The sequence below is a fragment of the Bactrocera latifrons genome, unplaced genomic scaffold (assembly GCF_001853355.1).
Source record: "Bactrocera latifrons isolate USDA-ARS-PBARC rearing strain unplaced genomic scaffold, ASM185335v1 scaffold_763, whole genome shotgun sequence".
Taxonomy (NCBI): Eukaryota; Metazoa; Arthropoda; class Insecta; order Diptera; family Tephritidae; genus Bactrocera; species Bactrocera latifrons.
This window is the reverse complement of record NW_017537449.1, coordinates 17,534-43,936: the sequence shown is the minus strand read 5'-3', so window position 1 is coordinate 43,936 and position 26,403 is coordinate 17,534. Positions and strand designations below refer to the sequence as shown.

The 26,403-nt window shown below is 37.3% G+C and overlaps 1 protein-coding gene across 1 annotated transcript in view; it reads right to left on the bottom strand.

Annotated features, from left to right (window-relative positions):
* Positions 1-14,879: 14,879 nt before the first annotated feature.
* The window catches only part of LOC108976444 (transmembrane emp24 domain-containing protein bai), a 23,392-nt gene continuing 11,868 nt past the window's right edge, over positions 14,880-26,403 (bottom strand). The window contains exons 4-5 of the mRNA XM_018945547.1: positions 15,150-15,276; positions 14,880-15,080 (exon numbers count right to left, since the gene is read on the bottom strand). Of these exons, the coding sequence (XP_018801092.1) occupies positions 14,959-15,080; positions 15,150-15,276 (249 nt within the window). The 3' untranslated portion in view covers positions 14,880-14,958. The remainder of the gene's footprint in view (positions 15,081-15,149; positions 15,277-26,403) is intronic.

The window sequence follows — 26,403 nt, the reverse complement described above, 5'->3', positions numbered from 1 at the left end:
ACACATAATGTCAATGTGTGACTCCACTGTTGGCCTTTCTGCATCTCCTGAAAATTCTTTATCATCAAGATCATCCATGTCTTGCCACACAAGCTTACTCCACCAGCAAATTTCTGCAATTATTGCACTCGGCGACTTTTTGCCTCTATATCTTTAATTTTATTAAAATGAAATAAAAATCAGTATTACCTCATTTCAAATGGCATAGCAACTTGATGATAGCGCTCACCTTGTTCATCAGATTCGGTAGCCAATAGTTTGCTGAAGTAGTCCAGATGATGATGTAAATAATGGATTTTCAAGGACATGTGGACACCAATTTCCGAGAATGCTCTTAACATCCTTGCGACAGAAACATCGTAGTTGTTAGAACGATGCTTTCCCAACAAGCCTTCTATTATTTCTTTGATTGCCTGCCATGCATTCAATTCAGCGTCAATGAAAATATTGTTGAATGCGTCACTTTTAATCAGCTTTCGTATATCTGGACCATTTAATACGCCTGATTGGAAAAAATTAATTTGTTAAGATGGAAAATCATGGGAAATGAATGTGATATTATAACTTACCTTCTTTAATTTTACTTTCGCTGAGTCTCGGGTAAATTAGTTTCAAACACTAGAAAACTTCATCTCTTTTGGCGACAGTTTTGATAAAATTCTTAACAATTTCAAGTTTAATATGCAGTGGAGGCAGCAATATCTTCTCTTTCGGCACTAGAGGCTCACGAATAATATTGGACGCTTGTAACCTGCTTTGCTCTCTGAGTTTCCATCCGTGGCATGCATATTGGAAAATCGTGTGTCTCAATCGCACAAAAAGCACATACACTTTTTATAGCCGCTTTGAAAACCGGAAAGCATTGCTACAACTTTTAAATCGCAGCATATGCGCCACATATGTTTGGCGTAGTTAACCATTTTTAAAATATTTTACAGTGCATCATATGCTTCTTTCGTTTCTGTACTATAGACGATTGGAGCTGAAGGTTTTTTATTGGTCTTATGCAGTAAAACCGCCTTCAAGCTGAGTTTTGAACTGTCAATAAATAATCTCCAGTCATCTGCCTATATATTATTTCCATTGCGTTCATCAATTTTCCTWCATTCGGGCAATATGCAGAAGTTTTTTCATCATTCACAAGGAATAAACTTTGGAGTGTTGCCTGACGACTTCGATAAGCTGTGACTTTCACACCGGGTGCCAACAAATTGTTTGATTTCAAAATGGRAGCCAGCTTTTCCTATTTATGCTGTGTTAATTCCAATTTGGAAACAATTGAATCAAGCTTATTTTGATTTATTAAAATTTTCTCATTGGATACTGATGGCTCATATGGGGGATCATCACGTGCATGATATGTCGGACCAGTGGTAAAAGAGAAAATATCTGGGCTAGAAGCTTTTGGCACAGGAATGTGGTCCGAATGATGCAATGGTGTTGCGGCACYTCCAACGCCAACGTAATTATGCGATTTTCTTATCCTTTTTGCGGCTCCTTTATTCGCACATGCATAGCAATTCAATGGATTGTGACCTTCGCCAGGATTAGTCCAAGTCATTGGGATACCGAATGACATACTTTCACGTCTTCTATTTTTCCAATCCATTAGACGGTTGTAGCAGCTCTTACACACCATATTTGGTACCCAATTTTCGTTCACTATACCATTTTGGTTGAAATACATCTCGTATGTTTGAACAAAATCAGTACTAAAATTTCCCYTTTTTTATGTGTTAAGAAATATTGACCACAGCAGTAGCAAAAGCTATTTATGTACATATATCTGGCTTGCACAGTTCCATATTGTGTTCTCTTTTGTTCACTTTTAAAAAATTTGAGAAAAATTACTTTTACTGTTCGCGTTCGTCGACACTTGTTGAAAAAAATCACAGAATCAGTGTGAGAAAGAGAAGAAGTATAATAACAATGCATGTTTTATGTGAACATTACAGAACCAGTGTTGCTGGATTTTTTATGAATTAAAAAAAAAAAATTTTAGGAAAAAAATACTTTTTTCCCTTTATGCATTCATTTTTAACTTCGAAAGTGTTGCACATATAGAAAAACGGCATTAGAGAAACTGTAGTTCTTAATTTTCCAAATTTGTTTCATCAAAATTGAACAAGTGGTTCGCGAGTTATGTTAAACTACGTTTTTGCCAAAATTTTACAACTAAGCGGAAAAACATCAAAATAAGGAAAAAATTTAAAAGGTCATAAAAAACTGACACATACGAACGCCAAACCCTTTGAGGGTTTTACTATACTGACCTAGTACCATCACCCTGACTTGGAATTTCTCACCCCTCAGATTAGCTGTTGTACTGTGTAAGTAGGTGTTACTGCTTTCAACTTAACTATGTCATTTGAATAAGGAAATGTCGAATGAGCGATTGGTGCATAACTGTGGTTAATCTTGCTTTGAAGTATATAAAATCCAGCACACTTACAATGGAGAAATTCGCCGTCGCCTTTAATGAATACATATGAATAAGCGTGAAATTATAAGAAATTTCACTACGAAGTAATTGTTACTATCCTACATTCTCCCACTTTTTTGTAAATATTATCAACATATTCGTCAAGTTTTGTCTTATCACCCTCAGGCATTAGTAAATTGCTCACTTTCACCCATTCCGACAACGGACACTTCGTAATGCCCTGACTATTTGTTTGAATCATACTCCAAATGTCTTAAAAGCCTCTACGTTGGTGAACTAAAAGCAAACACTTGGAAATATGTTAAAAAATTTTAGGGCACATTATACTTTCAGCAGCTAACAGCATCCGCAAATGCTGTACAAAATGTTGCAAAAAGTTGCTTCATTTGTTGTTCAAAGTGTTCACCCAGAATTTTGTGATATATTTTTAGTTCTGTATTCAATTTCTATCTGCAACTAGAAACAATAAAAAAATTCTTTCTTCATTACTGGCGTAAAAACCGCTTACGCGATTATGGCCGAGTTAACAACAGCGCGCCAGTCCTTTTTCCTTTTCGCACGGTGGCGCCATTTGGAGATTCCAAGCGAAGTTAGGTCTTTCCTGGTCCTTCCAACGGAGTGGAGGTCTTCCTCTTCCTCTGCTTCCATCGACGGGTACAGCGTCGAATACTTTCAGAGCTGGAGTGTTTTCGTCCATTCGAATTACATGACCTAGCCAGCGTAGCCGCTGTCTCTTAATTCGTTGAACTATGTCAATGGCGTCGTATATCTCTTACAGATCATCGTTTCATCGAATGCGATATTCGACGTGGCCAACGCACAAATGACTATAAATCTTTAGCGGAACTCTTCTCTCGAAAATTCGCAACGTCGACTCCTTTTCGTACTGTCAAAGGCTGCATTGAAATCGACGGAGAGATAGTGTGTGTCAATTCTCTTTTCTCTGATCTTTTCCAAGGTCAGGTCCAATCAGTTGGTTGACGGTGGCSTTTAATCTTTCACACGACAGTTTGCAAATGTGTTTCACTTTGAACAGACGTATTTTGTCTCTGCTCCGCGTTTTATTATTTATTCTTTATTAATGCCGTAAGTTTGCGGTCATAGGGTTGATCGCGCTCAGCCCAAGATCAGCTTCCATAAGTGTAATCAATTCTCCACTAGACGGGTATGAATTTATCAGAGGCTGATGTGGATTTTTTTCTGAAATCCAAAAATGCTTTCCATTGTAAAGTGTGCGCGGTAGCTCGGAGAAATTCTATATGTTCGCCGCCTGCGTCGCCATCAGTGCGTAATGCTCATTGTTCTGATATCTTAAATTCGAAACAACAAAACGCTGAACAATCAAATATCGAATTATCTGGACCTTTGTTGGAGCCTAACAATCCAAATAAGGTAAATGAGTTGCTTAATTCTCTGGTGTTTGAAGTAAGTTCACTGAGAAGTGAACAATCGAAGGCGCTCACTTTAATACAACAATTATGTGATGATAGAAATTCGTTAATCGTTATGCTTAACGAACTTAAATCAGAGGTTTGCATTGTACAAAACAAATTGACCGATAATGGCAAGTTCTCTGCACCAGCTTCGAATGCTCTCTCTACTGCTTCTGCCACTCTCACTGCTGCGACTGCTGTTGATATAAATGCTTCTCCGTCTAACACTGCTGTTTCTGCTGATAATGTGAGTATGAAGTATCACGCTCCCGCTACACTGAAAGCATTCTCTGCAGCTTCAACTACCGCTCCGTCTGCTGGTTACTCCACTTTTTCTATTGCTGCTGATAATAGTACAACTACAGCTCCGTCCAACGTTGCTGTCGGCGTGGATTACTGTGCTTCTGCGGCTCGACCTGCTACTGCTCCCAATGCTGTTAATTATACTAATACATTTGCTGACGCTGTTGCTAGGAATATCAACATTCACTCGAAAGGCAGAAACAATACAACAGTTGTTGCTAAACCAGATCGCCCCTCTCTCGCTGTCAATGTTGCTCAATCAGCTGCCGTTGATGACTCGGTTAATCTGAACTCTTCCACTTCAATTACTGCTAATGGAAATTTAAAGTTAAATGTGAACACTAGGAACAAAAAATCTCCAGCTGCTTCAACTGTGGTTGGTGTTAATGCCAATTGTGATCTCGATGTCGTCATACCTAAGAAATGGATTCACTTGTCTGCCTTTAAGAACTCAGTCACTGAAGAAGATATTATATCTTTTTTGTTGTTAAACATGTTAATGTTGGGAAAGAGCATCTTTTATGTTATAACTTAATTAAGGAGGATACTGATATTAATAATCTTAAGAGTATAAACTTTAAGTTAGGCGTATCCCCATCCTTTTTTAATGCCGTCTTCTCTTCTTCAGTGTGGCCTTCCGGCATTAAGTTGCGTCCCTTCAAGTTTTTTCCAAAGTTTTCTGCACATTCCTCAACTGGCTCTTGTCTTAAAGTGTACTACCAAAATTTATCGGGTATTAGGTGTAAATCAAATATTATTCGCAACTTTGCATCACATTTGGACTTCGATATTATCGTTATTGCTGAGACTTGGCTGAATTGTAATTACTTTGATAGTGAATTTTTTGACTCAAATCTCTACTATGTCTTCCGTAAGGACATAGAACATGAAAAAACTGGGTGGTTAAGAGGGGGTGGTGTTCTCCTAGCAGTTCATCGCAAATATCGTCCTCATTTAATTATGCTTGATAATGATGATTCTATTCTGGACCAACTATGTATTTGTATCAATGACGCTCTGTTCATTGCAGTCTCATACATCCCTCCTAATAGTCCTCTAGAGTTGTATAAGTTGCACGCAAATAATATTTCCTCGCTGGTATTAAATAATGTGAAGGAGAATAATATCTGTGTTCTGAGTGACTTTAATTTAAGCAATATCGTCTGGTCTAGTTGTTCCTATAGGCCTGCTCTTATTCCCTCCAATTTACCGTCTTCTCAGAAGTTAGTTCTCATCGATAGCTTGCTTAGTCTATATCTAATTCAAATCAACTCTTATTCAAATAGTCTGGATCGGTTTCTAGACTTAGTGTTTCTTAGTGATAATTTAAAATTTAGGTTTCTCGATGGATYCTCTACAATTACTCCAGCCACCATTCATCATTCTCCGCTAGCATTTAAGGTGGATACTTATCTTTTCACTTCTGTTAAACCTACTGATGGGCCTGGTTTTAATTTTGCATATTGTGATTTTGAACGACTCAATAATCTCCTCGATGAGATTAAATGGGATGATCTACTTTCGGGACTAGATACAGCTAATAGTTTCGCGATTTTTAAGAAATCCATTTAGGATTTTTGTCATTATAATATCCCGCTCAAACATATACAACCATATAAGTTGCCTTGGTACTCTAAGAACCTCAAACGTTTAAAAAATCTTAGGAACAAATACTATAGAAAATTCTCTTCAACTAAATCTCATGTTTCCTTTGTTCAATATCAGCACTACACAAAACTGTTTAATGAATTGGATAAGTTTCTCTATAAAAGGTTTATTAATAGTACGGAGTCTACAATTAAGTAGAACCCTAATTTCTTTTGGAACTTTGTAAAATCTAGAAAAGCATGTTCGGCTATTCCCTCTGAATTACGGTGGAGTGATAAGTCAGCATGCACCCCTGGCGAAATCTCCAACTTGTTTGCGGAATTTTTCAAATCGAATTATACCCACGATGATCTTGGTAATAGTCCCACTTTTTCAGCCAATAATTTCCCTTCCATAAATTTTGGCACACTGCGTCTTTCAAAGGATGATATTKCCAAAGCTATTTGTGATATTAAGTCTTCCTCCAAATAGGACTTGGATGTGCTTCCACCTGTACTTATAAAAAATTGTACTGCCTTGGTATATCCTCTCATGCTCAACTTCAATAAGTCTCTCTCCYCTGGGAATTTTATTTCTGACTAGAAATTGACACGCATTACCCCTATGCTTAAAGGTGGTAGAAAAGATGTAGTCTCCAATTACAGGCCTATCTCTAAACTTTCTACAGCTTCGAAAATTTTTGAGTGTTGTTAAAAACAATAGCTCGGCCGGAAATTCATTGGTCCCCGCCGCTTTGTTGTTCTTCAGACGGGTAGTTGCTTTTCGAACTTCTTCATAGTCGGGCAATTGAACGTCGGCTCCATCGTCATCGATTGGAGAATCAGGTTCGCCTTCTCCTGGTCAGCAGGCTGGAAAAGTTTTCCCTCCATAATTTAAGTATGCTCTAAGYATCAGTTACTAGATCACTTTTGGAGGCTCTACAAGAACCTTTCTTAAAACCTTCTGCTAATCGCCGCATTTTTTCGTAAAATTTTCGAGAAATACCCTTGTCGGCCAGCTTAACAATCTCTTCATACTCACGTATTTCAGCCCCTCTCTTTTTATGTCTGCATAATCTGCATCAAAGCGAGGTTCGTGAATATATTGCTGATTTGCGCTCACGCTCCGACGGAAGAGAAGGACCAAATATGCCTTTTATGAGTGCTTGCAGCGCACTTATGAGAGCTGCCCCGGCACGATGTCAAAATCGCGCTTGGCATCTTGAACGCCAGAGTGCGCAAAAAAGGTATCTTTGGCACTGCGGTCGGTAAATTCAGCCTCCACGAGGAAACATCTCCAAATGGATTGAGGCTGATCGACTTCGCCGTGTTGCGAAATATGGTTATCTCTAGTACTAGATTCCAGCACAAGACAATATATCAAGCTACCTGGCTGTCTCCGAATCGAAAAGCCACCAACCAGATCGATCACTTTGTGATAGACGGAAGACACGTCTCCAGTGTTCTAGAAGTGCGTACATTTCGAGGGCCCAACATCGACTTGAACCACTATCTTGTTGCAGTCAAGATTCGCACCCACCTCTGTGCAGCAAAAAACTCACGTCAACAAACACAAGGAAGGTTCGACATCGAGAAGCTGCAATCACCAGAGACAGCTTAACGAATTTCTACTCGACTTGAACTCCTGCTCTCTGAGAGCACTCGTCAACAGCTCGGTATAAGGAAACTGTGGGACGGCATTTCAAACTCCTTACGTACAGCTGCTAAAAAAAACCATTGGTTTTCGGAAAATGGAAAACAACAGCTGATACGACGAGAAGTACCGTGTCGCAGCGGAGAGAAAACAGGCTGCCTACCTCGCAACGTTACGATTGGCCAAATCACGTGCGGGATGGGACAGATATCGAAGTTGAAGAGGGAAACAAGACGCATTTGCAGACAGAAAAAAAAAGAGGCCGGCGGATATCATCGGTCTCAACACCCGCTCCACTAGTTCTGCTTTCTCCAGACTGGACAAGGAAGCAAAGCAGATGGGTCTGGTAGTGAACGAGGGCAAGACGAAATATCTCCTGTCATCAAACAAACAGTGGTCGCACTTAGCACTCACGTCAGTGTTGACAGTCATAACTTTGAAGTTGTAGATAATTTCGACTATCTTCGAACCAGCGTAAATACCACCAACAATGTCAGCCTGGAAATCGAACGCAGGATAACTCTTGCCAGCAGGGGCTACTTCGGACTGAGTAGGCAATTGAGAAGTAWAGTCCTCTCTCGACGAACAAAAACCAAACTCTATAAGTCGCTCATAATTCCCGTTCTGCTATATGGTGCAGAGGCTTAAACGATGACAATAACTGATGAGCTGACGTTGCAAGTTTTCGAGAGAAACACCACGGCCATTCGGCAGTCGATGGAACGATGAGCTGTCTGAGATATAGGACGAAATTGACATAGTTCAGCGAATTAAAAGACAGCGGCTACGTTGGCCAGGTCTTGTTGGTCGAATGGACGAAAACACTCCAGCTCTGAAAGTATTCGCCGCTGTACCCGCCGGTGGAAGCAGAGGAAGATTAAGACTCCGTTAGAAAGACCAGGTGGATGAGGACCTGGCATCGCTTGGAATCCTCAATTGGCATCACGTAGCGAAAAGAAGAATTGACTGGCACGCTGTTGTTAACTCGGCTATAATCTCGTAAGCGGTGTCTAGGCCAATTAAGAAGAAGATACAACATTTACATATTGCATTTTCTTCACTTTTCATTGGTTAACATATATTTCTACTCTGAACAGGGTATATCAAGTTTGCCACGACCTTTTGACACCCAGAAAGAAGCGTCGGAGATCCTAAGAAGTATATATTTAAATGTTCAGTATGATTAATGTATTCAGCGAAGAAATTTTTCAGATCGGTTAACTGTAGCAAATAGCTGCCATACAAACTGAATCGATCGAAATCAAATGCTGGCATGGCAAACTTTCTCATTTGACGAGATGTCTTCACGAAATTTGGTATGAGTTATTGTTGATAGAAATAATGTAACCTCCGAAGAAACTATTCACATCGGCATCTGTGAAGAGTATATTAGCTTCGGTGCAACCAAAGTTAACGTTTTTTTTTTGTTTTGTTCGGAAATTTTGTGTGGCCGTTCCAGTCATTCCATCTTCGAAACCTCAAAACCTACTAGATCTAACCAACTGTCAAAGTTGGGAAGCTGAGCGGCTCTCTTATTTCTAATGACAGAAGAGTTAAGCATCTCTTTATCTTTGGTAGAAAGATCGTCGAACCTGATATGGAACGAATTGAAACTATATGTTTCCCTACTTTTGTCAAATTGGCATTGACGAATAACATGAACTTCGAAAAGAGAAAATTAAGTATTTGAAACTTTAATAAAACGTAAATATTAAAATTCATGGTATATTTTCAGAAAACGGATTCTTTCAGATTTTGTGGAAAAATCTCTTAAAATGTGTGTTTTTAAATGAATTTAAAAAATAAATTGCGCTCGCGCGGTTAAATACAAAATTTGTTTTGTTATAATGAACAATTTTATTTACTGCGAAGTATACTTTCCATCATTCACTTAACCCTTGTCACTGTCAATGCATTTGCACCATATAGCAGGGCGGGAGTAAGGAGTGACTAATAAGAGTTTTGTTTTTATTCGTCGTGAGAGGACTTTACTTCTCAACAGCCWACTCAGTCCTGTTGGCAAGAGTTATTCTGTCGTTCACTACCAGAGTCATTTGCTTCGCTGCCTTATCTATTCTGGAGAAAGCAAAACTAACGGCGCAGAAATTCGACGTACGACAGCTCTTAGAGAAGATGGTACCTTATTTATTTAGCTCCGCCTCTCGAATTATTTTTTTCAAGACTAGATTGAAGTAGTCGCACTTAGGGAGTCGCCTTGACTGAAACATCCTTTGGTATCAAATAGCCTAGAGATATCCTTTCCGATCCTGCTAAAACTTTTGGAATTGTTCAACGTCAGCCGTTATACAGCCATATTAATTTCGCGGGGATATCAAATTCAGACATCGCGGCATAAAGGCAGCTACTTTTCAAGCTGTCAAAATTTACGAAGAGATGGTGTTTTGTGTGTGTCGATCATCTTTGCACGGATCTTTTCCAAGACTTGGCCCATGGTTAATATCTGATCAGTTATTGATTTTCCAGGTCTAAAGCAAGGTAAAATCATTTTGATGCCGATGGGCTTAATCTTTCACACAATACGCTCGATAGAACCTTATATGTGATGTTGGGAAGGCTTATCCCACTGTAGTTGTCGCAGATTACTCGTTATCTTTTTTTGTTGATTGGGCAGAGCACACTCAAATTCCAATATTGTTGCTGTAGCGCCAGAATATATGATCTGGGCATTAGTCAATTCCCACGAGAAGAGCCGGTTATGCGCACCGGAATTGACACAGATTTTTTTCGGCCAAGGGCAGTTTGGATCGGTAAGGGTTAATCTAAGATGTCGTCATTAGAGCAATGCCGTGCAGCAAGGTTGCTCCGTATGCTCTTGACTCGTGCTGACATTGATTTCAACCCGGGCCCGTAGATGGGTAGGAGTTTTTCTGCTGCGTTTGCGCTAAAAGGCTTCATCAACATTCCATCTAAGACAGGTGTAACACAGGCAATGGATGAAGTCTTCTTACGACTTTCTCAGGCCATAAGACACATAGGAAGTGAACCACGAGTTGCATAGCCCCATGTGAACAACGCAGTACTCACCGCCACTCACCCCTTGTGACCAAAAGAGGACCTTCACGGTCCCCAGGAACTCATACTCTGATTTGTTGAAATAGTTGCTTTTATGAACCGAGAACGCTTATCGATAGCTGCGGTCAAAGAAAACAAACTAAACAGTCATTCAAATCTGTGCCGATTTCAACGTAATACGTAAAGACCACGAAAATTAAGTTTTTTTTATTTGTTCCTTTCGGAATAAAATGTGGCTTTTTGGATATCAAATAAATTGCCACCMTGGTGGAGCCCTTAGTCTACCAGAAGTAAAAATGAGCCAAAAGAATATATTTTGAGCTGCACCGAAATTTGTGTTCTTTAGTAATTCTCTTAAGACTAACTTATTACATGGTTCTTACTTCTATTTATACTAACTAGTATGTACTTATTACTAGTTGATAGTGTGTTTAGATACAGATTATATTATTTGTTTAGTTTTGTATACATATATAATATATTGGTTGCTTATATACATTTGCTTTTTTCTAGATAAGGTTGTTGTGGTATTCAAACTCAATGATGTTTTGATACTTGTTTGTTTAGGCTTGTTTGTTGTAGTGATAATGCATTTCAAGTGTTCAAACTCAAACTTGTTTTGGTGCATTCTGTTTACTGAAACAAAAGGTTGTTTTGATGTTTGTTACCGTTATAAGGAATACGTTCCTTAACTCGAGCGAGAATAATGGCGAAGGCCTAGAATTCGTGCTGCGCAACACCGAGCTACCCGAGAATGTCAGGGCTCGAAATATTGAATATATACATCCCCCCGTTACATGTTGCCCTACAGGATATACTCGAATATAGGTGCCCTACTTCATGGTGAAAACCATCTGGTACCATGGATATCTCGTTCGAGAAACCTCCCTACTTTGTTTCTGTGTACAACTGCACTTTCGTTAACTTTATCAAAGCTAACTGGGTCCGCCTTCACGGAATTTTCTGAGAGCACTTTAAACGCTCTACCCATTCCTATGGACGTATACGTTGGCAAACGTCGATTCCGCAAGGTGATCACAGCAGCTACCGTTCGCTTCATCCCGGCTGGAAGAATAGCAGAACTCCGCCCCAATTTTCAAGCCGAAGCAACAGGCACCCTTCGATAGACAAAACCAAACGCCTAACGACTGCGCGCCACTTACTTTCACCGATTCAGAATGTCATCAACAAATCGAAAACTTCCAAATTCATTGGCCCTAATGGAATCAGTATGCTTATGCTAAAGCATCTATGCTCGACCTTATCAAGGTCCTCAACCAGTCACTGACCACTCTTCAAATCCCCGATGTGTGGAARGTCGGAAGAGTGGTCCCACTACTGAAACCTGGGAAACCCGCCAAAAAAGGAGAGTCCTATGGTCTGGTAACTCTCCTCTTCCCAGTAGTGAAGACACTTGAGCATAGCCCGTCACCAGCATGGATTTCGAAAAGTGCACAGCACCACCACAGCACTTAGCGTCACAAACGCTCAGATAGTTCGTGGTCTCAACCAGAAACTACTCTATGAGAATGAACCTCGTAGCGTTTTACTTGTCAAAAGTTATTGACACAGTCCACACACAACGCTACTGCAGGACATAAAAAAAACTTCGCTCCCTCCAGTCCTTAAGAGGTGAACCATGGCCTGTCGTCAGTCATCCGTACTATTTCGAGGTGAAACATCTAAACTGAGAAGAATTAAACAGGGGGTTCCGCAGGGTGATGTCCTCTCCCCGCTACTATTCAACTTCTTCATCTCGAAACTCCCACAGCCATCAGAGGGGGTTTTCATAACCTCGTACTCAGATGATTGCATGATATTGACGTCGGGCAATGGAATCGATGGCATGTGTTCAAAAGTGAAACCTCTCCGACCTTTCTAGTTTCCTCACTGCACGGAACCTCACAATTTTCACCACCAAATTCACAGCGACCATATTCACGAACTGGAGGAAGGAGTACACACTTGAGCATAATATAGCGTCGATGGCGTCAAAATTCCGACTGTCAATAATCCTAAGATTTTAGGTGTATTATTTGATAGTCTATGATTCTTCACTCCTCAAGCAGTGATCAGCAATTCTCGCCAAAGTATAGAGTCGCAACAAATTCCTCAAATCGTTAGGAAAAGAAAAAGAAACGTTGTTGGCAATTTACAAAGCAATCGGCCGGCCAGTCCTCAATTACAAAGCACTAATATTGTCGCTTGGATACAGTGGTACGCTGATCAGAAAACTTCAGACCTGCCAGAACACTGCACTCCGGACCACGATGGGATGCTTCTTGATTTCCGACAGGTACTGACCGACATTCACAGTGGTATCAACACCTCGCGAGAACCGCGAAGATTTAAACTCCTATTTGTCCAGAGTAGACTCCTACATATCCAATATAGATCCTGCATGCAATATATAGATCCTGCATGCAATGAGTCTCCGTATGACACTGGCCACCTCTTTGCATGCCCCGCCAAAACCACTCATTTAACACCCCTTTCTCTTTTTTCCGACCCCGTCGAAACAGGTGGGCCTCCCTCTAGATGACGTCGACGGCAACCTGGATGGCCCATATCATTCTAACGGAGACCGTTAAAACAACAATATCAACAACCTGGGCATCAGTTACTAGATCACCTCTGGGGGTTCTACCGCTGCGACACGACAAATCTCATCGTACCAACTTTTTCCTTTTTCCTTTTCCGAAAAACCAATGGTTCCGTTTGTGAATCGAAAATATATGTCGTGCGTGCAATAAGTCCTCACATGACTCTAATTATCTCTTGGAAACTCTCACTAATCCAACGTTACATGATTTCCATGACAACCCAACTAGGGTCTGAATAACCGGGTTATGTTTTTTATCAGAGCATCACAAGCGATGGTTAGTAACCATTCCATGTGGGGTCTTGGCTATTCGTGAAATCGTTTGACAGGATGTAATTTTGAGATCGTGATGTGCGTTACAGTTGCCTAGGGCCAAACGTTTTTTGAAGTAGCGCTAGAACTGGGAAAATGTATTCAATAAATATTTCAACCCGATAGTATATACTCTCCGGTACGATGTTGAATAGTGTTGTACAAAGGAAGGCTAAACCTTTACGTAATACGTTGAAATCTGCACAACTTAAAAGATCTGAAGTCGTATCCTCGATATTTCTCGGAGGTTCTGTTCACATATGTCTACGTAAACTTTGTGTTATACAGTGGCGGAGAAATGGGTGTTGTATTGCAGTCTGACAGACGGAACAAACAGTACGCGGAACCAGTAGTTGCATTATAATATTAGCACGAGGATTAAATCGGTATGGAGGTTGGGAGTGGTATGTTCAGAAGTAGACTACTTCAGCTTCTGAGGTGGAGTTTGGACAGTTTTTTGGCTCAAACTCCCCGGGCTTGGACTTAATGCCAGGACATACTACCATAAAAAGCGACCCTGATGCTAGATTACGATTTTTTTGGCGCCGTAATCTGATGTTATGGTCAGATAGTGGAAATTTTTCATATTATTATTAGGTTAAAAAACAACCATGATTGATTAAGATTCCTTTGTCGGCGTGATCTGAGGTGGTTTTCCAAATTAAAGAATATATCTCAAATGTATAATCTGGAGAACTTTGCCTATTCGTCTATATCCATCAGTTATCGGGTCAAAGTCGGAATTTGGTCAAACGGTTGCTTCAAGGATAACCAAATTAATTTGCTAYTTTCCAATCCAAACAAAGATCAATCTCGGAAGGTACAGCACCTAACCAAAAAGAATCCGAATAAATTCCGGTACCGTAGAACAAAGTGCCGTGGGAAATTGGCATAACCATCCCTACCAACCTTTCTCCAACATCGAGTCAGTGATACAGAAGTAGCACGCATACATGCGAAATAATAAATAATAACGCGATGCCAACAATTACACTGTGGAACATTTTTGGGATTATTGTCTGAGGGGTGAGAAATTCCAAGTCAGGGTGATGGTACTAGRTCAGGTTTACTTTTTTCCTTAGCTTGATATTTTTTCACTTATTTTAACCTTTTGGCAAAAACAAAAAAAAAACAAAACAAAAAACCAGTTTCCGAGAATGCTCTTAACATCTTTGCGGCAGAAACATCGTAGTTGTTAGAACGATGCTTTCCCAACAARCCTTCTATTACTTCTTTGATTGCCTGCCATGCATTCAATTCAGCGTCAATCAAAATATTGTTGAATGCGTCACTCTTAATCAGCTTTCGTATATCTGGACCATTTAGTACGCCTGATAGGAAAAAATTAATTTGTTAAGATGGAAAACCATGGGAAATAAGGAAAAAATTAAAAGGTCATAAAAAAAAACTGACACATACGAACGCCAAACCCTGTTTAGCTGTTGTACTATGTTATTAAAACCAACATATGTACCTCTCATCTTCTCGAAATATTAAAAATTACACTACGAAATTATATTATTACGAAGGTGATATTTTATTTTTATGTAGTTCAACTTAATACACAGGAACTAAAAAAATACTCAGTTTCATTACTCAATAAGCTTTTTGGCTTTAAAATATCTACGTAAATATAAAACTTGCCATGTAGCTAGACCAAGTAAGCAGCACATGCTAAATATGCTGAAAAATAGTACACGACTATTGGTTTTCTCTGGAAATATTCGAAAATTGGAAGTAAAAACAAGTGTGAACTAGTAATAAAAAAAACATTTGAATTTACCATTTGTATCCCTCATTTCTTCCTCCCGTTTCCTCATTAATGCAAAGTCTCTGACAATTGAGTCTGATAAGTCTTCCAAACGTTTTAGTTCCACTTCCATCGGTTTGAGCTTTGCAGCTTCTTGTATCTAAATAATTAAAATAGTCCGTTATTATTATTGGCTTTATTCAATTAAAAGCGTTAAATAACATAAGTTTTAAACGAAGAAAAATGTGCAATAATAAATTAAATTCTTACAATGATTAAATGGTCGAAATTTTATATATTGAGATACATGAGGTAAAATTCAGGAAATAAAATAAATATATTACATTACAAGTACGGGATATAAATCGAGTTCACTATTATTTAGCGCCAAACCATATCAAGTTCAAGAAATGTGCATTAGCCTTCATTAAAATAAAACACATTTTCAACAGCAAAAACAGGCATATTTAAAATCACTTACATTGGGACCAACCAAATCAATTGGGACCACGACCAAATGATATTTAAATGCGTTTTGCTAAGTTGGTAGGACTGTCCATATTTACTATACCAAACCAGTTTGTTTACAGCAGCTGCTTAAATCGGTACACCACAATAGAGTGTGATTTTGACAATTTATTAAAATATTGAACAAAGAATTAGTCTAAAATTTTGTATTTCTAATCAAATTTCGTGTGCGAAATCATTGCGAATGTTTGAAAACGTGATTCAAAAGCAGAAGCCTACGAGTAGTACAAATTCTTCAAAAACTTGATAATCGTTTTTCTTATATGAAATGAGTTCTTCTTCAACTCGTAGTGATAAGGCTGAAATTTTTTCAAAAAGAATAGGATTGAGACAGAATTTAAAGCCAAAAACGCAATGAATACCATCGATCAACCACCGCATTCGAGAGATTTGACTCTGTATAATTTTGTCTTGTTCTCCAAACTAAAATTGCTTCTCCGTGGAACCCGTGTCTCAGTGATTCATATTCAACATATCTGGAACTTATTGGAAAACCGTATTCGAAAACATCTAATTTCAGCAAAATAGTGCTTAAAAACTGCCTTATGGACTTAGTGGGTCAAAATATATGGAAATAATACTAGAAATTGTGTGGACAGCATCATGAGAAGACATCTGGGGGTAATAATTGCCACAAAATGAAAGCCAAAAATATAATAAATGCATCTAAAATTAGTGTAATTTCTTTTGATTTATATATATAATCAATAGTGTATGTAAACTTTTTTGATATAAATTAGGAGCATTTTTAGCTTTAGAATTTTTTTTTTTTTTATTTGTGTAAGAAATTAATATTTTGATATGCTTTATTTAATGTTRAATATACATTTTTTGAAATGAAGAGAAATAAACCCAAACTTTATTCATTTTATAAAATAAACGTGTCGTTATATATATACTAGGTGTACGTAAACTTTATTGATTCAGTGTATATGCGAAGCGAGTTTGTAATCTGATTTCGCAAATTTTTGTACAGTAATACCTTCGTAAAAGAATAATATGTGCAATACACCAACTTAAATGTAAAGTATCAAAAACAAAATATATATTTTGATAGCTTACAGTTTTATTTATGACTTTATAAGATGTTTGAAACAAAAACAAAAATTATTTATAAATTTTTGTAACAAAAAATTATTTTACTTTAATTCCATAAAAAGTAATTATATGTGCAAAATAGAAAACTTCACAAAATTCATCTCCAATGTTATTTTAACACGTATATAAAAAAGACTTTAAGTAATTGATGTTTTAAATATTTTTAGTATGTAATTTCTTTTGCAGTTTTACCATGGACCCTACTAAGTTTTGCAGATTAGTTAGCTCAATTTTCTCCCACTCTGATACAACAGCACTTTTTAACAGCTTAATAGTATCATACTGCTTGGCATGTGCATATATTTTAGCAGTAAGTATACCTCAAAGGTCCTCTTAACCCCAATCAGGACTCAAAGCTGGCCAATCCTATAATTGGATATTCCGGGACTGAAAAAATGCTTTCGTAGCGTGTGACACATGAATGTGGGCGTTGTCTTGCTGAAATATCCAATTGTCATCATGAAAATTCTCACCAAAAGGAATGAGCTCACTATCAAGTAGATCAATGTATACTTCGGAATTCACTTTAGTAGGTGAAAAACACATATGAGACTTTCCTTTGGAACTAAATGCAGCCCACACCATTAAAGATCCTCCACCATGGTTTCGCTTATAGCAAGTCTCTCTTGGATGTCGTGTATCTCTCCAATATTTGTGATGACCATCTGGACCATCCAAATTAAACTTTTTTTCTTTTTTTCCTTCTCCCAAGCCCGATATATGTCGCAAAATAAAATACGAGCATCTTTATGCTTTTTCATTCGCGGCTGAGCTAGTTTTGACTCAAACTTGAGGCCCACTTCATGCTTCATTATTTGCTGAACACGCTGTTTAGTGATTGGTAACCCTAATTCTACTTTTATATGCCTGCAACTCATATCTTCGCTAATTGCTAAGTGATGAATGCGTCTCTTGGTCCGCTTATCAACTGCTGGTAACCGACCAGTACGTTTTGTGACACCATAATTTCAGGATTTTTCAAATAATTTGAAACTGTATTAAGATGTCGGTTCACTGACGCAGCAATTCGTCCAATGCTTAAGCCGGCTTCGTGCATTCYAATTATCCTACCCCGCTCTTCATCCGATAGTTCTGTACCACGTGACATTGTAACTATATAACTATTCCAAAATAATGAATTATTTTTCTACGCACTATATTTAATACCTATAACTTACTTATTTTCCAATTTTTCACTTTATTTAAAATACAAACTTTATATGTTGTCTGTTCAGCTGCCAGAGCACAACAGATGAGTTTGCACATACATATAATCATTTTCTATGAAAAATACAAATCGCAATGACATTTTCAATTAACGGTAATTCAAATGAAACAATGTTAAACCTTATATGCAAACAAAATATGTGAACGACGAATACTGCATATTGGAAAAAAATGTATCGTTATTAATTCTCGAGATACACTGAAAAAAAAATTGGCACATATAATTCTAATTCTTTTACGAAGGTATATAGATGCCAAACTAATGTTATGCACTAAATTACCTCTAAAAGTACGTTACGCCCACATTCTAATTTTTACAAAAAGTATACATATATCTCACGAACCAATATAGCTTTAATTCTGCCAGCACATTCTCAGACAGTGTGAAAATGGATGAAATCAAAGGATAACCACGCCCAATACCCATATAACGGATATGTCGAAAGCTGATAGAATTGCGATAACGCCGAGCCAAGTGCAAAGTTGATTTCGATCAGCGCTGATCGATTTTAGGCTATTATTTAGCGCGTTTTCTAAATATTGTTCAACCGCATTAATACATTGCACGGTCTTTACTTTTCAACATAACCATTATATTGGCAGTGGGCGTGGCAGAATTAAAGCTTTAGTGGTTTGTGAGATATATAGATTATAGACATAGTCACGACCATTTTTAAACATTTTCAAACTATAGATGCTATTCGGTACTTCGATTAACGGTATTTTGGGAGCAAGGCGATGATCTGCTTCTTCCCATTCGCAATACCAAGGAATATGGGGTTTGGTTTCTTTGTGTTTTTACTCAAGTTTGCATGGAAGATTGACTGATACTATCCGGATTGGAGTCGATTATGGACAAGATTGCTGCACAAGTGCACTTGAAATCACCGAAGCAACAAGAGACATTTTGCTTTAACTTTGTTTGATATCATTTMCAATAATGTAAATGGTGAACTTGAATAGCAACGAAGGCAAAAGACACAAACMAACACGATTTGTTGGATTCTTTCAATATAGCAAACGGTACATTCACTGATGAAGTGTTAGAAAAGCATTTCGATTTAAATTTTTAAACTATAATATATAATGATAGTATAAATAAAATATGCTTATATAGACATTTAAAGTTTTATGAAAGTACTTAGTACTTTTTTGAAAAATGTTAATTTATAATAACACAAACAGCCAACATATTTAAAGTTTATTAGAATGACGTGTATATTTATATTTAACGAGTGAATGAATCTATTAGCACAAACTTGATAATATAATATATTTATAGCAAATGTGTGAAATGGTTCTTACTATGGAATTTTTTATAAAATAGCATATCTTGAACTTAAATATGATAAGTAAACCAATATTTAATAATAACTATACGCACAAATACACTTGTGCTCATATAATTAAGCCATTCAGTACTTTTTTACAACATGTAAAAAAACAAGGTATATTTCTTTATGCAACATCGCTAATATTGCGCGAGCAAAAAGTTCCGTTAATCTAGGAACGCCACCGATTTACAGCGCATTCAAGTATTTTCGTTTGGGAGAGTTTAAATGAATTTTCCATTTATTGTCAATAAAAGTGTGCTCATATAATTAAGTCATTCTGTTTGAAACGGGTAAATTAAAATTTTTTCGCCACAATTTACATCAATATTGTTCTTTTTTACTAAATTAAGTTATTTTTAACAAAATTTGTAKTCATCGTCGTCATGGGCAAGAATAAAAGCACAACTTCAAGCGAAAGAAGGGTCATAGCCAAGAAAGACCACCCGTTCTGACGATAGGGCCTTAGTAAGGCTAAGTAAGTCTGATCCATTTTTAACCTCCACAGAAATTAGGGCTCAATTAGAGGAATACCACGGCGTACAAATATCTGCGCAAACTGTACGAAGACGACTACAAGAAAATTCATTGAATGGCCGTTTAGCAAGACGAAAACGTAACGTTTCAAAAAAAAATATTGAAAAGCGAAAAGCGTTTGCTAAAGACCATCTCTGGAAGGACTCTATATTTTGGAATTTGGTGGTTTGGAGTGACGAATCCAAATTTAATGTATTTGATAATGATGGGAAACCATATGTCAGACGACCCCCTTTGCAAGAACTCAATACCAAATACACTAMAAAAAAACCGTGAAACATGGCGGTTCATCGGTAATGGTGTGGGGTTGCTTCACGTCATCAGGCGTTGGCCCGATTGTTAAAATAGACGGGAAAATGACAGGTGAAATGTACAAAGGAATACTGGAGAACAATTTAAACGGTGATTATGTGGACAACTAACCGTTAGCTTGGATTTTCCAGCACGATAACGATCCCAAAGACTGCTCGCGGGTCGTTAAAACTTGGACACGTAGTCGAAATATTAAAAYTCTGGATGGGCCAGCTGAAAGTCCGGACCTAAACCCCATAGAAAACCTATGGGGCATTATAAAAAGAGCCGTAGCTGCACGAAAACCTCGCAACAAAGATTCTTTATGGGAAATAATACAGGCAGAGTGGTACAAAATAAGTCCCGCTCAATGTGCTACTTTAGTCCAAACAATGCCTAAGCTATGTACTGAGGTGCTACTTAATAAAGGTTATCCAACTAAGTCTTAGCCTTAGGTAAGGTAAAACTACAAAAAAATGTCGTATACTTCGAATAACTACATTTTTCTTTAGGTGACTTAATTATATGAGCACAACAACATGGATGGGCTAAGCGAATGAACGCAATATTTTTATTATTTTAGAATTAAAATAAAAAATAAGTATTCTGTTTTGAACTGAATTAAAATTTCTTYHATTTTTTGTAAAATTAAGTTTCATTCCTGTACCATAGAAGTTGCTTTGAATAAACTTTCGTTCTGTTACTGGCGTGACTTAATTATGTGAGCACAAGTGTATATTGGAATATGGAAAATGTTTTGTTGCACTCATTGCCATATGACTTGCCTTTTTTGTCTTCTCCTGCAATATACACTTGATATCCTTTTTGCACGGTTAACAAGAACAGTAAATTACTTGCGCAAAAAAAATCCGATTTTCATACAAAACTCCCTATTAGGACCCATTTAAAAAATAACCCGTGCAAAAAATAAAATAAAATAAAATAAACCGTAAAAAATCTACTTTTACATGTAAATGTATCTATTCGTAATAATAATATAGTCTGAATAAGTTTCAAACTTGGGTCAATTTGAAGAAATTATCTTCTAGTTCCGTCGTTAGTTTCGAACTCGTATTACGATAACATGTTCTAAGATAAATCTGTATTTATGTATGAAATTTAGGGTTTAATGCAAAAAAAAAAGTACATAAATAAAAAACCCATGCAAAATAAGTAAAAGCTTGTAAAAAAAAAAAAAGTAAATAGGAGGTGAACAAAAAACCGTCTAAAAAATATTCGTACAAAAGGAGATCAAATGTAATTTTAAAACAACAAAGCTTGAAAAAATGTCATAATTGGCTCGATGAAAAGGAAACCTTTGCAGTGTTATTTTAAACGAAACTCGCTGTAAGTCGACTTGTGTAGCTGTCTTACCTATACACATAATCAAAATAATAAGTACATTGCTTTACCTGCAGCCTCGCAATGGCGTACATCCCTGACCTATATAGGACGGCTGAGGTGATCTTCATACCCAAAGTAGGAAGGAAGGATTATTCCTAAATCCAAATCCTACAGGCCGATTAGTCTAACCTCCTTCCTACTGAAGATTATGGAAAAGATCATAGACCACAATATAATGTCGACGGCGCTGAAGACTGCACCCTTGCATGCTGCTCAGCATGCATACAGAGCGGGAAGATCCACCAATACGGCTCTGTACCAGTTGACGTGGAGATAGAGAGCTCACTGGAGAAAGGTCAATTGATGATATGTGCCTTCTTAGACATCGAAGGTGCCTTCGACAACACATCTCACAAGAGTGTAGCCAGGGCGATGGAGACAAGGAGGCCCGGTAGCACCGGTGTGCAGATGGATAGAGGCCGTGCTGCGCACCAGGATCGCCAGGGTAGGTGAAACAAAGATCCGTCTGGGTGCGACAAGAGGCTACCCACAGTGAGGTGTGCTATCACCACTACTATGGAGCCTTGTCGTGAACGAACTTTTAACATTGCTAACTGACAATGGGATCCGCTGCCAAGGGTATGCGGACGACATTGTGATAATAGCAAGAGGCAAATTTGAGGATACTTTCTGTGACCTAGTGCAACGGGGTTTAAATCTGGCAAAGGGGTGGTGCAGGAATGTATACAAAAAAAAACCCAATATAATGTTTACGCGGCGCAGTGGGGAATTGAATTTGTGTATGGCGAACGTTGAAGTGTTGATGATGCGAACTGCAGCTGACCAATGCGTATCATCGAATTTAGGATCCCATCCCGACTCTATTTGTTGAGTGGGTGCAGGTGTGGTGATTAGGATGTGCCAGTTTTCCCGGGTAGAGTGGGTAGATGCTTAACTCATTTAAACATCCTGGGCCCCCTAGGCGAATATTTTGCCTAGTATTGCGTGTGTATGTATATGCTGTTACATATATTTCAGCGTACTGCTGGTAGAGTTGCCGAGGGTACAGAATACATGCTGTAAACCCTAGAAATAACTTTGGTTTTAAGGATTATATTTGGTATTTACATACATATGTTTGGTTTCACGTGCGTACAATAAGAAACAGTATTTTACGGATTTATGAGGTTTTGACTGCTTTTCATAATTATATTTGCGGTTGTTGCTTGATAGGTTAAGATTCGTGTTCTTATTTGAAATTTCTTTACCATCGGCTTGTTAAACTATTTTTTATTATTTGCCTTTTCTGCGGCTTATCGSCTTATAAAAGATAGTAACTCCACGCCTGGCTCAGATGTGTCCAGAATGGGCTCAGATGTGTCCTGAATGGGTACTCCTTAGCCCTAGATTTAGGGCTATGATATAGAGGGATCTTGCGAGAAAATGGCCGTGAATGGAGAACGGATTTGATTCTTAGAGAAGAGAATTCTTCATAATTAATTTGAAGCTTTATGCAGCTGATTCCCTTAACCTCTTTTGGAAACAATTTTTTTTGTATTTTATATTTAATATTATTTATTAATACTAATTTGACATTTAGTACATACATATCTTGAGATTTTTTAAGCAGGATTTTTGTATCATTATTGGCGAAAGCCATCCTGCGGGGTCGAAAAGTTACGAACATATATTTGTGTTTTTATATGAGGCTGTCAGAGAGAATCTAACCTTGTTTTTCTACCTTTATGTGGGGTAATGGAAAATTTGTACCGGCCATTATTTGATCGAGTAGTTGTATCTTTAGAAAAGTGCTCACAATACCGATCTTTTATAGTTTTGTTTTTTATTGGAAGTTGTCTTAACCTTTGCAATTTCTTTAATTGTGAATTAAGGTATTTGTCCTCAACTTGAGTTGGTATGGTGGTAACTGGTTCAATAACTAGTCCACCTTGTGCTTCGCTGTGGCCTTCGAGCAACATGGTGTCTCTTGGCTATTTTTAGAATTTTGGAATTTTGTGTTTGCAACTAATACCGTGGTTCTTGATTTATAAGCGCTTTTATAGGGTGAGATGGGATATGTGCTGTAATGAAGCATCGAATGGTGTCTTTTGTGACAATGTAAACAATTAAATTTGCTTTTGCAATTTTTATATGTATGCGCATGTGACARACAGTTTGTGCAAAGTCCTTTCGACCTGACAAAATTGTTTCGTTYGTTAACCTTTAGGTTTTTAAACCTCTCGCAAGATTTAAGTTTATGCCCTCTTTTACATAGTCCGCATGACGTATGTTTTCGTTGTTCAGACGTGAATGATTGCGTTTTGTGAAAGTTTTTGTTTAAATTTTTTTTGCTTCTAGCTTGGGGCCTATTTAAGCTTACTTTTTGATCGTGTTTAGTGTTATTAGTTTTGATTATTTTTTCTTCTAACCTTTCCGCAATTTCATATTGGGTGGTGAGAAAATCTTTCATTTGTTGCCACGTTGGGCACTTTTTTCGTGATAAGAGCGATTGCCCCCATAGAAGTAACGGCTTTTCTGGTAATGTGGCGGTGCAAATGTTTACCAGAATTGGGTCCCACTTGTCTGTGGGGATATTTTGTGTCGACAGAATCGACAAACAATTGGAAACAGTGGATTGTAGTGTTACAAATTCTTCACTTGTTTCTTTCTTGACTTTTGGCAAGCTTAATAGTGTCGTTACTGGCTTATCGACCAGTATTCGTTCCTTTTAATATCTAGCACTTAGAGCTTCCCAACCCAAATTGAAATTCGCATTTAACGCGAACTGTTTGACTATTTCGCCTGCTTGACCTTTAGTTTTGTAGCTGAGGTGATACAATTTTTGAGCTTGTGATAATTGAGGATGGTTTATGTACACGGCCGTGAATATGTCCCGGAAGGACGGCCATTCTTCATAACCGCCGTAAAAAGTTTATGTGTCACAAGCGGGCAACTCGAGTTGGATGCCTGAACTTGCCTCTTGATATTGTTGCATTTGTGGCAGCTCTACTCTCGGGTGTGGAGTAGGTGCAATTACTTTAATTAGCTTTAATTGATCGGAGATCATAGGTTTCGCTTCTTCATATTGGTCCAAGCAGTTTTCGTAAATATCGTAAGCCGATGATTTTAAATTTTGTGATAGATCTGAATCGTCAGATTCTATTATGGCGTCATGAGCCGCTTGGAGGCGAGTACAGAAATTTTCAAGATTTTGACCTTTTATTTTTAATAACGATTCCGAGTTTTCGTGAATCGGTGAAGAGRCAAATTTAGTGCAGTATCTTTTTAAACTGTCACTTTCTGAAATAAATTTAGCAACTTGTTTTGAGCGTGTAGCTCCTACAGGTGTATTTTGTTTTTTTACGTGATTAACCATTTTGGTATTATTTTAATTTTTATCTGTAAATAATTAAATTTTTCTTTCTCTCAGTGGAACTGATTTAAATAAGGCAATAGGGTATTGCTTGAAACCGAATACTCTTTTAGGTAAATRGAGTTTTGAATTTCGATTACCTTGCTAACAAACGAGTATGTTATTGCGTGTTATTATTATCGTTTCTGTTTATTTTAAAATAATAATATTTATTTATTTATTTTAGTTTTTAGTTTGCAAATATTCGCACCTCTTAATTTATAAACAACTTTTACGTCCTTATGTTAGTATTTGGGTACACCCTAATACTTGGACTTGTATGTATTTTCTTATTAAGGTACTTACGTTTTGTGCAATTGAGAGCTCGTTAAAGAGATCAACTCGCTTTTTGTWTACAATCCTGCTTGTTTTTGTTTGCCAAAGCACAAGAGGTGTTGACAAATAATTGCCAATGTAGACTTAGAATATGTGTTTGTACCAATATGTGTTAATTTCTCTAGTTCTCACAATTTATGTATATTGTGTTGAACTGTTTTTATGAGATTTGTTTTGTATTTCGTGTTACCGCTTTTACTTGTGTACAGAATTTAACGATTAGTTATTTAAAATGTTAAATAATTTAATAAAGCGCAGCGTATGGTATTTTAGAATGTGCATACTTGGCAGATTGTATGCCGTGTTTTTGTATATACATACTTGTAATTATATTTTTGCGCAAAGGTGAGAGTGCTAGAAAACGTAATAGAAAAGGAATATTTTCCTTTGTTAAATGCTGCATATGCAAATATGTATTTTAAATTTAAAATTCAAGCAAGTGTATTCAATATGCATGTATGTATATATTTGTATATGTACATATGTAAGTTTAGTATGTATGTTTATGCACCGTGTGTAAAAAAGCATACATGTATGTATGATTTTTTGTATTTCTGCTTGAGTTTAAATATGTATACTTTTGCTTATTTGTTGATCCTGCTAACTGTTTTTTTTTATTGTTGTTAAATTTTTGCAGGTAAATACTTTAAGTTTCTAGTGTTGGTTAGGAGAGTGTATTGAAATACACAAAGCCAAGTATAAATACGCAATAAGTTTTTAATTAGTTAATATGTATAATGCCGACTTATTATCGTTAAATCCGAAATCTTTGTTAACCGTATTAAAGTACTTAGCGTTATAGAATTATACATGGTAAAATTATATTAAATGAACTGAATACGCTCACTTTGGTTTTGTAGGGTATATTCCAGTGTATACCATGCCTGTTCGTATTCTCCCAATTCCTGAGCTGCACCTGGCTAACTCCTTGTGCTGTTGTTTTGTTGTATATATTTTGGGTTATTTTGTTCGCGCCCGAATGGTATTTGTTGGAGTATTTATGTGTATACTTTTAGGTTGGTGGTTTCGCGCCCGTTTTATGCGTTGTTTTGCTTTAAAGTTTCGCGCCCGATATTCTGTCAGTTGTTTTTGATTTTCCTTGTGATTTGTTTTTGTATGTGTTAGTTCACTTTTTCTTAATTTGTTTTGTCTATTTTATTTGTTTTTTGTTCTGTTTGTGCAC